This window comes from Carassius gibelio, chromosome A5 (assembly GCF_023724105.1).
Source record: "Carassius gibelio isolate Cgi1373 ecotype wild population from Czech Republic chromosome A5, carGib1.2-hapl.c, whole genome shotgun sequence".
Taxonomy (NCBI): Eukaryota; Metazoa; Chordata; class Actinopteri; order Cypriniformes; family Cyprinidae; genus Carassius; species Carassius gibelio.
Window position 1 is genome coordinate 29,097,182 of NC_068375.1, and position 15,740 is coordinate 29,112,921.

Below are 15,740 nucleotides of genomic sequence, written 5' to 3' on the forward strand. Positions count from 1 at the left end.
TGTGTGAGGAACATGAAGTTCACTCCATTTAAAGTGCAGTAAGATTGGGTCATTTTCCATTTAACTTAGTAGAGTAACATTATCGTAAACTTGTGGTCTAATGTCTAATGTTGAGCAGAATCTTTCTTTCTCAGCCAAAGAAACAGAAAGAATTTCTCAAAGAGTGAACAAGAGGTATCAGTTGTCTTCAAATTCCCTGTGCAATCTTTAGTCTTAGGTTTATTTGTTTTTCTCATAATTTAAAGCCTGAGCTCACCACTGTGGCAGTGAAAGAGAGAGATATTGATGCTCATCAGTCTTGCCCGTGTGTTGTCTCACTTCAAGCTCGGTAATAACTGCTGTCTGCCGGGTCTCTTAACATGAGGATGATAAGAGCAGAATTGCTCTTGATTGGCCCCTCAACAGTAGTTTGAGCTCTGAAAAGAAAACGGACCTTATGGTAGAGAAAACAGCTGGAGATGAGGTTAGAAATTGTGGAGGCAATTGTCTCATGACTTTTGGGTCCCACTGCTTGTGTATTTTTTTTTTAAAGAAGTAAGTTAATATTTGACCTTCAAATATAAATATACGTCATTGCATTAATAAAATATTGTTGTCTTTGTTTTTCAGGAATCCTTCAGATGCTGAGGAAAGTTCCCTTTGGATGTGGTTAAGACAGTCAGCCTTTGCAGAGATGCAAACGTTTGATCAGTAGATCACTCTACTCACTGAAGGACCAGATGCTGTTGCTGTCTCTTTTAAGAATCATGAGAAATGGCAGCAGAAATTGAAACACATTAACCTATTGTGATGAACTGTGATTTCATGTGTCAGTCCTATACTTGAACATCAGATTCTTGAGGTCAGCTCACTATGGAGACAGAACTAGGAGCTGGACTGTCCCAAGCTGCCATAGTGGCCATTGTGTGTAACTCAATAGTAGCTGTGCTTCTTCTCATTCTCTTTGTCATACTCTACAAAGCCTGCAAAATTCCCTCCTCTCCGGAGAAGGCCCCAGTGCTGGCAGAGACTCAAGAGCCACAGAGAACTGAACAAAAATACTTATTAACTGCAGCTTGAAACTGAAACAAATGTGAACATATTCACAGGGGCTGGAGGAATATTGTAATAGTCACCCTTGATGAATTCAAATTTTTGTAAAACCACGCAATTGTCAGGACTAGGGAATTTACCTTTAAAAAAAACAAACAAACAAAAAAAGAGGATCACAGAAATATATAGTTAAACCTTTATTTAGTTGACTATGAGGACAGAATGTTCAGCATGAAGCGTTGCCCATCAAACATAAAATGTTTAATTCACTTTTTACATCTTTTGCATTTTGAATGGTTATAATTATCTTAGCTGACTCTATGGCAAATCTGTGGTTATTCAGGCTTTAGTCATTTGGTGCTAGACTCAAATGTTTTTATTAATGCAGAGCTTGTGTTTAGATGAATGCAATACATCTCACTATTTTAACATTTTACAAAATAAATAACAAATAAAAATAGAAATTCATTCGTAATATATTGTGTGTGTGTGTGTGTTTGAGTTTTGAATTATTACCAGAGTTGGCTGGGTAACAAGGATTAAACAAAGTTATAGATCATACACAGTTAAATAAATGGATGATTTATGAGCTATATAAAAAAAAACTGAAGTTAATTTAGCACTTTCATTATATAGAAGTTTTGTGTGTGTGTTTAAGTGTGTATCTTGTGTGTTTGTTGGTGATTTGCAACTGGAGGATAATTAAAGACAACAAAGCCTCTAATCCATTTTACTGTGCTTGGACAGAGTCTATCTGTCTATTTTTCTGTTCCTCATTGGACATTGGTCACTTTTTGCTGGTTTTGGATCAGTGCCTTGTTCTCTTGCCCAACCTTAACTAACAAAATGCTATTTTTTTCAGAAAAGGGCCGTGTGTACTGTTGATCTCCAGTTCAAGTAATATCTCTCATCAAAAATTCCTAATTGACCAAGCAAACAAAGAGGTTGTTGTTTTGTATTGTGTGAAGAAATAGTAGGAGATGTGAGGAAAGGGAAAATAAAAATAGTGTAATAAAGTGTCATTTCAGCGTGTTTACTGTATGTTGCCTGAAACCCAACACACACGGCATCAATAGTGAGTACTGATATTGGGTTTATGCTATTGTTTATAGGTCAGTAGTTTGAAGATAATGAACTGTACAAACAGGTTTTGGCACGCAGGTTTTAAGGAGTGTTCTGCTCTACATAATGACAAATATTGTCTATTAAGCTATATATAGTGTTTGTCAGCGACAGCCTATCTACATGCTAAGTGATAATCAAAAAGTACCAAATGGTTTTTGATATCAAAATTTTTGTCTTTGGAAATCTTCACTGTAAATAGTTTGACCTGACTGCAGCTTCTACATACTAGTACAAGCATAAATGCCATCATTTAAAAGCAAACCTGAATATTGCAACTAATGTAATATGTAATGTAGAATAACTATTCATTACAATGCATTACAATGTTTGCAATGCATATTTACTTGGCGAGTCATGTGATCAGACCCTCAGAAATCGGAATATGATCTATTTTAAAAGAATCAAAACTACACAATTTATTTTTGTTGTCAGTTTATCATGAAATTAAGTAGTTTTCTACCTGCATTTTGTCATTTTTTTTTGTTTGAAGTTATTATTTTTGTTTGAAGGAAAAGACTGCAGTAATGAGACATAGTAGCTCCAGAACTGTTTTGTACAGAAAACAATGTGAAGAATTACATGACAAAATTATGGCCTCTGGAATAAAATACATATTACTAATAAACTGTAATCTGTATTCCTATCTTTGAGGATGTCATAGTTGCATAACCTGCATAATCTGTTTTGCTGAGGATATGTGACACAAACATACATTCCCCTTTAAATTAGAGAATGTCTTTATGTGTCCATTTACATGTAATCTGTGTGTATTTGTACATCTGACTGAAAAAGGTACATAGCTATGATTGAAGCAAACACTCAGGCTGAGATTTTCTTTTCATACAGAGAGTCTTATCAAAGCTATTCATATGGGGGTTCACATGAACTATTAGTATGGGTAACCCCCTAACCTCTTAGAGATGTTCTCAAAGAGAAAATAAAATCAGACTATGAACTTTCAGAATAGCAACCATTACTCATTTTTCTTTTCCAGTATTATATGTAATGTTCTTATCTCAGTTTTTATGTAAGAAGGTTTAAAATGTATTGTCATTTTGATCTTACATGACTCAATGTTATTCACTTACATATCAATATGTAATGCTGAGAGTCCGACAATAATGCCATAGCAGAATGATCCTTTTCTTATAGCTCATAACCTTTGCCAGGTTGGTAATATGAGTGATGTCTGAATTGAGCTTCAGAAATATTATGTATTTTTATGCTTTGTTGCTTGGCGCCATCTACTGGCCAACACGTTTCCACGCTTATGGACAAAAATATAATGGGAAAATACTAACAATACAGCATTAAAATAGAAGGGAATATAAAGAATCCAGTTTATGGACTGCACGTTTATTTTGTGCCAGGTTTGTTAACATTTAGATCAATTTAATTTCTAGAAATTTCTAATTTCTTTAAAAGTAGCCAATTGAGATTAAAAAAAAAAACATTTTTTGAGAAAAAAATAAATCATTTGGGGGTGTCTTTGTCACTGGAAATTTTATGCAGCCTATCTTTTTCTGAGAAAAAATTAAGAGGAGAATAAACCCAGTCTAAGCAAGGTAGCATCCTGAACTGAGAATCCTTAGGGGTTAAAACTGGGCAGCACCACAGAACCCCCCAAAAAATAAAATCTAATAAAATAAAAGTCAACTATTAGACTAGATAACATTGCCTATTTATATTGCATCAATTACTTTTTTTTCAGCTTGCTTCCATACAAGCCTCATAGGCAGTTGCTGTCCAGAAGCTGTCCAGGGTCCTGAAGTCATTTGCTCTGTGCTTTGTATTGGACAGGTGCATAACACTGTAAACTGGCAAATAGAGAAACTGTTCAATTCGCGTAAATAATGGATAAATAAGCCAAATCCGCCATCCCTGACCACAGGTTTGACGTGGACTGCAAAACAACGTCCAACACAAAAACTTGCCATTTCGAAGTTAAATAGTCTACAGTACACACCGAGATAACCCTGCACGATGTCTGTCTGATGCTAGTCTTGGGTGGAGCAGGCATCGCTCGATGGCGTTGAGTGGGGCGGAATCCGTGGTGCTGCTCGTGTCTCGAGACTAGTTTCTCCCGGAAGTGGGTGGTTTAGTCGCCACTCGGTCACTGCTGGCTAACGAGCGATCGCTGGGATGAAGCAGAGTCGGGAACATTCTTGGGGCTGACAAATATCCGACGACACAGTTGTAAAATTTCTATATTTAACCAGTTTGTTGCGGTATATCCGCAGAAATCCACCACAAACGCTCACTAAAAGGCTCAGACACCCCGCCGCCAAGATGATGGAAGAAATTGACAGATTTCAAGTGCCGACTGAGGCAGATATGCAGCCTTTTGTAAGTTAAACCAGATTTACTCTTTACCAACCGATCAAAGCACAAATGTTGTCAGTATGCGGTTTTAATAACGTTTTAATGAGCGAATGGTAGCTCAATATGATCCAACGATGCATGTTGTATTTCGTTAGTCTCATATGTTGTGTCATCATAGACCGTTATTTTATTTAATTTAGTTTTTTTCTCTTCTTTAATAAAAATGGCAAGTAGGCCTATCTTAGAGATCTGTGATGTCGCTGCTGTGTCTGATATGTATTTTGCTAGCTAATGTAAGGGTGCTAACGTTACTATGATGCAGCGCACTGAGACTGTGTCTCCCTGCATCGAAAACAACATCTGCTTCATTTAATTTTATAACTTCATCTCAACTGTAACGCAGTCTGTAACGTTTATATGAAATAACGTTAATATTGTGTGATGTTTCATCAATATAGTAGAGGCCTTTTACCGCCTTAGATTGCTTCATCATGCAGAATACGTGCTAAGGTACCTGAATGTCCGTACCCCTCCCACCAATGACAAATTCATCAATAATTCTCAGGAAAAGCAGCTCTGTCCAAAGAGAAATCTGGATGGCCCTCATTTAACCCATGACCCGCACAGCAGATGTCAGTGTACGTTTGGGTTAATTCTAGATCAGTGGTTCTCATCCGATATTGTTTCAGGACCTAGCTTTTACATTGGTTATCAAATGGACCCAACATGATACCTGCACTGTAAAAAATAAGTGTAATTTTAACTTTAAAATTTTGTAAAAACGCTACGGAAAAAAACTGATAATAGGTTAACAGTAAGTTCCCGTACTATATACAGGGAAAAACTGTAAAAGATCTAACAAAGCATTTAATGTAAATTTACAGTAAAATTCTGTTAATTATACAGCTTTTAGAAGTAAAAAAAGAACAAATCAATGTATAATTTACAGTCTAAAACTGTAAACTGATATTCCCAGAATTCCCTGCGTGACACTCCACGTTTGAAAGTATTTTGTTTAAATAATCATGTTTTTAAATAGTTCTTGTTATCAGTTATGTACATTTGAGCTTTATGTTACATCCTCTGTTGCTTAATGAAAGTTTTTTGCATTATTTTAGTATTACGTGTGTTACCATGATGGTGTTTTGTGTTTCCATAAATGTGCACCTTCTATATGTTAATATATACTTCTGCTTGTGGTGAAGCTACTTGTGATGAGCTTTGATACTTCATGTGGCTTTCTCTTATACAGTACCATCTTTATTATTATGGTGGTTGTCAGTATTCTCAAGGTACAAAACAGATTTAATTTTGTGTGTTGTTGAATTTACTGGTTTATATTCACATTTTCTTGTTTGTAAATTACAGCTTTATATTGTAAAATTAACAGTTTTTGACGTAAATGTGTTTACAGTTTTCTGTATTTTTACAAAATTATTCTGGCAACCACAGCTGCCAAAAAGTTTTTGTAAAAACAACAAGAAATTTTTCACAGTGTGGACTTTTTATAATACAGTTGTACAAAACTGTCCTTCAGATCAGGAAGGGGAAATTATTTATATTAACTGAATTAAGCCTAATAAATATGCATAAGTATTAATGTGACCGACTGAACAGGACAATTGACAATATGCTTTATTCACCAAAAAATAAATAAACTACGGTCGGTTGAAGTGTTCAGATTTTTGCTTACCTGTTTCGAAGTAACTGCAAGTTTAGCGTCTCAACTGCAACTCAAACAATATTAAATTCCTCGTTCTCAAAAGAACCACGAGTGCTTACGTTGTTTTACCCCTTTGTCTGCGTATTTGGACAAGTCTTAATATTTTAGCCATCATCTCGCTACAGTAGCCACGCCCAAACAAGCTGGAAAGAGATTGACGGATCTGATTGGACTGAAGTGTTTTGATGATGCCTGGGAGCAGTGGGAGGCGCAATTTTCTACACTTTAATGTTTTTTTTGTTTTTGTTTTTTTGCGCTAAACCCATCAATGAACAATACACGGGTTTAAAAAAATATTCTGATTAGGGGTGTACAATAATGACTAAAAAATTGATCTTGATACTTTAAGACAATATTTTGCTGGGTGTGCTATTGTGCTGGTATTTTGACAGGTTAGGACTGTCCTTGACAGCTGACTTCCAAAGTTCTTGTTATTTTTCACATTTGGTGTGGTGGTTAATTTGCAGGAGTAACAGAAATTTACTTCTCCATTAAGTTTAAATTTATGTTTACATTTTATGGCCATTTTAACCTTTAGAAGGCATTTTTACCTAATTAAATGTATGCATCATATTTTGTGTAAAAGTCTTGCATTTAATGAATCAATTTAAATAGTAGAACACTATAGGGCTTTTAACAATCAAATTAAATCAGTATCAACAAAATTTGTGTTTGCTATGCAGAGGTGGCACAGAATCCCATCTGAAGTGGCATTTATGCTGGGTACACACCAAAAGATAATCAGGATGATTTTGCATTGCATTGTTGAGCTAAACTAGAAAAGGCAAAAAGTGTTAGCACTATGTTGGAGACACGTTAGCTTTCCCAAGGCAGACAAACTTAGAGTGGTTACAATCACCTGGGTTTAAATTGTGCTCAAATTTATTTGATTTTGATGCAGTATTTACATATAAGCTCGCAGGTGGCTGTGGTAAGGGTCAAGTAAGAGACATTTCCCGACAGAGAGGTGCAGAGTGCTGCCAATCACAACACACACTGGCCCAGCTTACCAATCAAAGCACATTTCGTATTTCAGAAGGCAGGACTTAATTTGATACAGGAACTATTCAAACCATTCATGCCAGACTGGGTAGAGAGGTACTGTAATAATGTAAAATATGTGAAAAAAAACCCCAGAAACAGAACCAAGACTTCATAAAAGAGCATAATAGGACCCCTTTAATGCAGAACATGAATGTATTTAACTTGCAGTTGCAAATGCATAAATAGGGTTTTGATGTTTTAAAACAAAATCTTGAATACTGATAATTGAATTGATTTGTGAAAATAGACTTTAAATATAAACCTAAAATTGTCAGTAGGTGGCAGCAAATCACTGCATGAGTGAGTCATTGAGTCATTCATTCAACCGATTCATTAAAATGTATGACTGATTCAGTAATGAAACACCATTGTGTGTTGCTTATAGACACAACTGTTCTGCTTTGTTTGGAACAATTTTCGTTGTTGAAATACACTTAAAACTGAAATTGTTGTGTCTAAAATGTAGGTCACTTAATATTAACTTTTTGTTTATTGAGCGGATCATCTAATTAATATTACATTTGCTGTCATGCTGATATTTGGAGAATATATCACTTTTCATGTGATATTAACTATATCAGATTATATAAATATAAAAGAGATGTAAAATTCATATACTATCTTGAATTTTCAGGGAATTCTAAATTCATTTTTGGTTGTGTCCCACTGATTTGGTGTATATGTGTAATATTATATAATATAATATTATATAATATTATATTATATAATATAATATTATATTATATTGACAATACAATATGTACAGTTTTGTGTGCTCAATATCTCAAAATGTGTTGCACTGCACTTATATTTTTTCATCCTTTTTTCCAGTTTTATTAGATTTAAGCTTTTGAAATTTTAAAATGATTTGTCACTATTCTTGACCTTTTCCTTGTTTGAAGTTGGCAAATTTAATCCTTTGCTTCTGAAAATGTTGTGTTTCCTTTCGCATCAATCCCAGGGTATCATAACGAGCTGGCAGAAATCAAATAGGTAGAAATCAAGTAAAGCTTTGCTCATCCACGTTGATTAAAATGGAATGTCAAGGCTTTTGTCAAGAAGGACGACCAACTAGACTGCCCTGACATTTCTCTTTTTTCCCTCTTTTCAACCAGGATCCAGCATCATCGAACACATCAGAGGCAGACTCAGATACCAGGGAGAGTGAGCCTGCCACCATTAACTATAAACCTTCCCCTCTCCATATGAAGATAGGTGAGTTGTGGGATTGTTTATACTGCCAAATGCCAATGCTGCACTTATATTCAAAGCATTTTGTGCAGTTATGTGTTTTTTTTTATTTGACATGATTAAAATATAAATATGTCTAATATTTATTTTCTCTGTACAGACAAACAGAGAGACTTGGTTAGGAAAGGATCACTGAAAAATGGCAATGCTGGAAGCCCTGTCAATCAACAACCCAAGAAAAATAACGTGATGGCCAGAACAAGGTAAATACGAAAGAAAATAATCATAGTTTTGGATATGTACATATAGACTGTTTTATTTCACGTTAATTCAAAAACCTGTCTCTATTTCTCTTTCCATCCAGGCTAGTGGTTCCCAATAAAGGCTACTCTTCTTTAGACCAAAGTCCTGATGAGAAACCTTTAGTTGCTCTAGACACAGACAGGTAAGCTCTTCACTGATTTATTTATGCCCCCATTAGCCACAGGCGTCAAACTCACTGTTTTCACTTGCCTTGCAGCGATGACGACTTTGACATGTCTAGATATTCCTCGTCAGGATACTCATCAGCCGAGGTGAGGTCACTAAGGGAACAGGTACCTATGATCTCTGGTTAATGTATTAAGCCCCATAACCCAAGCATCTTGACAGTGGATTTCCTTCTCAGATGTCACTGACAATCTTTTATGCACTAAATTACCTTTTGTTCTAAAAACTTACTCGCCTTCAGGCAACCAAAGATGTGGATGAGTTTGATTCTTCGTCTGGACATATTTAGAAAAAAATTAGCATTGCATCACTTGCTTACTTATGGATGCGCTGCAATGAGTGGATGTTCTCAAACAGCTGATACAAACATCACAATAATACACAAGTAATCAATTAAGATCTTGTGAAAAGCTGCATGTGTTTAATACACAAACTCATCAATGAGATGTTTTTAATGTCAAACCATTGCTTCTGGCTAAAATACAAGTCCTCTATCCATAATATTGCTTTCTCCAGTGAAAAGTTGTCTTGTCTGAAGCAGGAAAAAAAATGCACAGATTGAGGACCATTTACATGCAAAAACAGTCCGAAACAATGTTATTATGGATTATGAACCAGCATACTGTAGCTTTACACAGGACTTTAATGGGTGGACTGCATGTGATTGTAATGTTTTAATTAGTTGTTTGGACTGTCATTCTGATGGCACCCATTCACTGAAGAGTTAGTGAGCAAGTGATGTAATTTTAAATTTCTCCAATCTGTTCTGATGAAAAAAAAAAACTCTTCTACATCTGGGATGGCCTACATTTTAAATTTTGGGGTTTATTATTCCTTTCAAGGGGACCATTGCTAATTTTTTGTTGTTAATCATATTCAGTTTGTTGTTCATGTCATTGATTCATTAAACCAATAAATGTCCCTATCGAGCTATTGAACCTGTAGTCTTATTAATCTATTAAATAACTAATTTATATAATTTAATAAGTGGCGGTTATGTAGCCTGACCTAATATGCTGTGCATTGCTTTCTGCAGCAGATAAACCAGGATCTGAACATCCAACTGCTGAAAGATGGATACAGGCTGGATGAAATCCCTGACGATGAAGACCTGGACCTCATACCACCCAAATCTGTTAACTCCACCTGCATGTGCTGCCAAGCCACCTCCTCCACTGCTTGTCAAATCCAGTAAACCAGTCACCTTTTCCCCTTCCTGTGCTCCCTCTCTCTCCTCCCCTCCCTCTTTCCTTTTCATAACCTCTGATGAGACATCTAATCAATAATGCAGAGGGAAATGTACAGTAAACGTTATGATGAACATGGTGTACAGAAAATGTGAACACACAGACACACAGAACACATTACATGTGCTAATACACACATTTACTCTTACTTATAATTATTAACATGACTACTATCGGTTGCTTCCTCCTATGGCAGGATATGCACTGTTTGCTAATATGTTAGGAGAGTCTGCTCACTTTCACCTCCTAGCTGGCATTGTGTTATACTGTACAAGTGAACGTAGAACAAATAACGCATTAAAAAGCCTTTAATTGTGAATTTTAAAACAACTTGATGTTACAGAGAGTTTGAACTAGCTTATCCACTGAATTCTCTGCTTTCATGTTGCACTCATTGCATTAAAATTGTCATTATGGTAAGATTTGGGTTTCGTATGGATCTGGTTGGATGTTTATTGGTCGTGGCTGCTATTGAGGCTATACTTGGATTGTTTCTGTTGAACATTTTGCACGTTGGTGCATTCGTACTGCAGCACTAACAGTAAGTAGCCTTGTCTGGCATGCACCTGGGCATCACACTTTTTGTTTACTCTTGATATCTTACACAAGTATTTAACTGAATCATGTTTGAAACTACGCTGGATTTAAGATCCGAAGGAGTCATGAAAGGAATGAAAAGGAAATACAGCAACCCTTCTTTATTTGATTGGTCATTTCTGAATGGTTATTTTCACAGAAACCTCTCACTACAGACTGAATATGATCAAATGACGGCACGAAGACCTTTCTGTCTCTCAAAGCAGTTTTTCAAAGTTCAGAAATCACTAGGTATGATTTAATAGCCAATATGATATATCATAGCAGAATGCCCAAACATGTTAGATGTAGAACGCCTATAAGCTTTCTTACAGTAAGTACTGTTTTAGAAAGATGAAAGATGTTCAGATTTCACAAACTTGAAGGCACTAAAGAATGTTTATGCTCCTTGTTGGAATACCTTTACCTTGTGTCCATTTTAATTTAGCATTTTATATGCATACCACCAATCAGAATGTATCACTTATTTGTTTCATGGAAATCAGTTACTTTCTCAGACATTATAGGCTATTTAAAAGCACTCGTTTCTGCTGGTCTTTGGAACTAATCTTAGAATGTTAATGTTGCTAAACTGATCAAATCTCTGGCCTCATTATTGTTATTATTAAAATGATTCAAGCTATCAATGATGAAACTGTGCTGTTCATTTACATATTAAATCCTTTTACAGATTTTACCCTTCCAGTCAGCTTGGAAAGCCAAGTTATCTTTACACTCTTCATATTGTCTTAATCAAGTTGTATCTCAAAATGCAAACGGTTTTCATTCAGACTGCACATATTCACTTTTTAGTCTGTTTTAACTATGACTAAAATAGTGTAATGACCTGACATATCAAAAAAAGTGTAATCAAAAGTGAGCATTTGTTGGACAGAAGCTGTGTTTTTATGTTATATGTTAATTATGTGAGAAAGTCAATTTATGTATTAACAATGTTGTTACTGGTTTCAGTGATATCAATAAAAGCAGACCTGAATTACATGTCCTTTATTTACATCATTTACAGGTACTGGAAAGCCAAAATATGAATGTTACACAAATGATACTTATGTAAAAGTACAGAATGTACAATGGTAGTGGCTCAAAGTCTGTAAGACACAGATATACACATCACAACACTGGCATTCACACAACATTCACACAAGTGAGAATACTTGTAAATTACAGCAACGTACTTCTCAGTAACTTGCTAATTACATTCTGCAGTCTAAGATAAGAGTTCTTAACCTCAAAGCAAGGCACAGGATGAGCATTTGTACAGTGACAGCATGTTTCAAATGACCTGCTTGAATCCAGGCTCACAACCTACTGAACATGAACCAAAAATTAGCACAGATACTATGTGACAATAAAAGCTAAATATTTGATCTGTTGATCAGTTATCATGATATAAAAAAAAAAAAAAATGTATATAATTGTTGTTTTTGAATAAAGATCCAACAGATGCATTCACATGTAAAATTCAGTTTGTCTTTTAAAGCACAATGGCTGATGGTAGATTAAACTAAATCTATATTCAAATAACATTCATTATTTCAAGTCAACATCTAAACAGTGCAAAGGCTTCTGAAGCCAAGTGGAACTTGGATAGAAATGCAAAACCCATTAATAAAACAAATAAAATATATTGTTATTCATGTTTATTGATTGTTTGTAAATAATATAGGCTGCTAATAAAACCATAGGGAGTGAGAGAAATAAAAAAAAATATTTGTTCTGTCTTTTTCAGCTGTGCAGTGTATAAAAAAAAAACTTAAGGCCCAGTTCTTACCTTGTTTTCCCATAACGCACCTATAGATGGCGATGATACATTATTAATCAGTAAACTACTCACCTTAATAACTGGTGAAGGCTGATCAAAAAAAAAAAAAAAAGAAAAAAAAGGAGAAAAGTTTCAAAATTAAATTAAAAAAATGTGTTCTAAATAGAGCATTTTCAATGCTGTTCATTCAATAAGTTACATTATTTTGCATAACTGATTAGAATATGCAAATAATTACTGATTGCTTAAAAAACACCAAAGCTTGTTTATGTGCGAAAAACCTCACAGGATGTAAAGTTAATCTCATAAGTAATCATCTGTTTTAATATGATACAAATACCATTTTCAACACTTTAGTCAACTGCTATCCCTGTAAATAACACACAGTAACCGAAAACATTCATAGTGATTATATTAAAACCTATCCACTTCTGCTAACTGGACCACTGCAAATTGGACACCTTAAAGCAATCATTAAAATGGGCCTAGGTTTCACCACACACTATATATTTTTACACAGAATATTTTCACTTCCCTTTGTCACAGTCGGTGTGTAATAAATCCCCTGGCTCTGTATTGAACTCAATCTCATATTCATGATATGTGATAAGTTATAAATACCCCTTTATATTTGAAATAACCTTTGGACTAAATGTGCATTACATTGTGTCTGCCTACAGCTGATGATTAATGTCCATTCCATTAACAGTCCCATTTAAGGCTATTTTGTATGTCTCCATTAAGTAACACATCGGATACCTCATATCATCAGCTCAGTACCAGAGGCTCCAAGACCTGAGCCTCAAGAAAGAGAGACATCCAAAAAGTGCAGTGAGGGGTCACATGGTTGCTCAAACACCAGCAGACATGTGATCGCTGGAGCCAGAGGAGGAAGTAGACGTTTAAGAGTGTCTTCTTCGCCCGGCGGGACCCTGGAGCATACTGGGGTGGAAGTTGACGTGTCTGCGGGCGTGTTTGGTGAGGTGATCGCTTCGCATGAAGCATTTGTCGCAGAGCGGGCACATGAAACGCTTCTCCCCGGTGTGCGTGCGAAAATGTCGCGTCAGTTCATCCGACCGTGAGAATTTCTTTGCGCAGCCTGTCCAGGTACACTGAAAGGGCCTCTCACCTAAGAACACACACATGGCAGAGAGAAATGTAAGCCCCTTTATTTCAGCCCTTACTGACTAAAACCGCCAGCAGCAGCAAAAAAAAAAAAAAAAAAAAAAAAAATCTAGATATTTTCCATGCATGTAAGCACCTTCACCGGCGTCTTTGTCGACTTCTTCAGAGTGCGTATGTAAAAACCGGAGAAAACGCTGACTTTTGATTTGCTCTGAATGTGAACGCACTCAGTGGGCGGTACCGCGCTTGGCTACAATGCGGCACCACGTGCCGGATGTTTACAACTGTAGAATAAGGAGGTGTGTACATCACGTCATCGTTGCGTTGCTAGGTTATATGCGGTTATTTTAGTGCGTGTCGCATTGAAGTGTGCGGATCATCACGGACCAGCGGCCACGGCACACACTGAGAGTAGACTTATTAATATTATATACATATTTATGCATAAACCAGAAAACAATTTAATTTGCGTCCAACCGAATCATTAGCCTGCAAATTTGCAAGCCTGAAATAGGCTACTTCCAGCATTTTTCCACACGATTACGCAATTAAATGGTCTTACGGTGATGTTATGCGTAACAATATGTGGGCTAAGCAACATGTTTGCTCACACTTTGATTAGTAACAGTGTGTCCTGCTCCACCCTCATGTGTACCCATGAGCGCTCCGCCTGCGGTTACACCCACCGTTACATGAGTGGCAGTTCCCGAAACCGAACTGTTCCCCAGAACACGCGGGCGTGGGGCGTAATAACAGACAGTGGGTCAGATAAACGAACAATCCGAATCGAATTACCTGCTTTAAGTTGAGTTACTGCACACATAAGCACAAAATAATTCAACTGTGCTTATTTCTTACCGGTGTGTACTCTGAAGTGCGCCTTGAGATGGGACGATTTGCCGTATATTTTCCCACAGCCGGCATATGGACAGCAGTGTCTCTTCTCAGCGGAAACACGTAGACTGTCGCGGTTCCGTGTCCTTTTCACCCTGCTCGTGTTCTGCCTGCATTTCTCCCGGTTTTCCTTCACTTCGGGCTGATTATCCGCATCGCTGTCCACTATACATTTGCCGCTGATGTCGCTCGGGATACACTGATTTAGGTCGAGTAGAATCATAGCGACCATTAACAGAGTCCGACTCTCTTGACTTTCTTCAGATCCCTCGTCGCCGGATAGTTTGTCTGAGCGGTCACCGTTTGAGAGCGGCCCCAAGGACCTAGCTGCAATATTAACGTCCGTCATTGTAGTTACCCAAAATGTCCTGGAAATGGAGAAGCCACCTGCTACAAACAGAAAAACTTAGTGCGCGGGATTCTCATCATATGCGTATCGGGATACAGATGACTCCGGAAAACGTGGCTTCACCTCTACACGTGTTTTTCCCAATGCGACTGTGATGATTAATGTTCTAAGCGAAGAATAAAAGCGTGTGTCGCTTGCGCACAAGTTATCGAATAGGCATGCAGGTGCCTATTCCCAATGTAATTTCAACTACATCAGAAAGCGTGGAACTTGTCGTTCTGTCATTCCCTTCTTCCCTCATCCGTGTGCCTCTCTGTGCCGCTGTTTGCTGTTCTCATGTGAAAGAAACTTCTTCGCGGAATCCCACGGTTTCAACATAAAACTCGTTGCTGATTGGACACAGGGGGCCAAGAGTGACGATTTGAATGCACTACCAGGAATCACCTTGAGATCTTGAGATTGAAGGCTCTTGGGTCCAATAGTGGTCTGAATATCGGATGAGGGGCGTACTAACAGAACAGGAACTCCAAGTAACGTGTCCTCCTTCATCACTGTAAGCAGAATGTCAATGCATTGGCCGATGTAGTTTTTTCTGTAAGAAAAAAAAGGTAAAATAAACCATATAACAGAGGTAGATATATCAATGTATGTGGGGTATTGCACCCAATTGAGCTTTATCAGTTGTGAAAAGGGTCTTTTTAAAGTAAAATTGATCATACGCCTATATGACTTTAAATGGACACAGCAATGAATGTCAATTTCAGCGAAAAATCTCAGGACCTGCCTTCGACCTGAAATACATTCTTTGATCTCTCAGCTTTCAGGGAAAATGGTCGTAGC

General features: G+C 36.7%; 2 protein-coding genes across 2 annotated transcripts; one reads left to right on the forward strand and one right to left on the reverse strand.

The window, feature by feature from the left end:
- The first annotated feature begins 4,139 nt into the window (after positions 1-4,139).
- On the forward strand, positions 4,140-11,751 carry LOC128010568 (protein FAM219A). Its single transcript, XM_052593026.1, has 6 exons — positions 4,140-4,503; positions 8,362-8,461; positions 8,598-8,700; positions 8,802-8,882; positions 8,958-9,012; positions 9,963-11,751. Exons 1-6 carry the CDS (start codon positions 4,447-4,449, stop codon positions 10,119-10,121), a joined length of 555 nt encoding a protein of 184 aa, XP_052448986.1. The 5' UTR covers positions 4,140-4,446; the 3' UTR covers positions 10,122-11,751.
- On the reverse strand, positions 11,743-15,487 carry LOC128010552 (Krueppel-like factor 9). Its single transcript, XM_052593025.1, has 2 exons — positions 14,516-15,487; positions 11,743-13,661 (listed from the first exon to the last, which is right to left on the reverse strand). The coding sequence occupies exons 1-2, from the start codon at positions 14,898-14,900 to the stop codon at positions 13,435-13,437; spliced, it is 612 nt and encodes a 203-aa protein (XP_052448985.1). The 5' UTR covers positions 14,901-15,487; the 3' UTR covers positions 11,743-13,434.
- Positions 15,488-15,740: the final 253 nt, after the last annotated feature.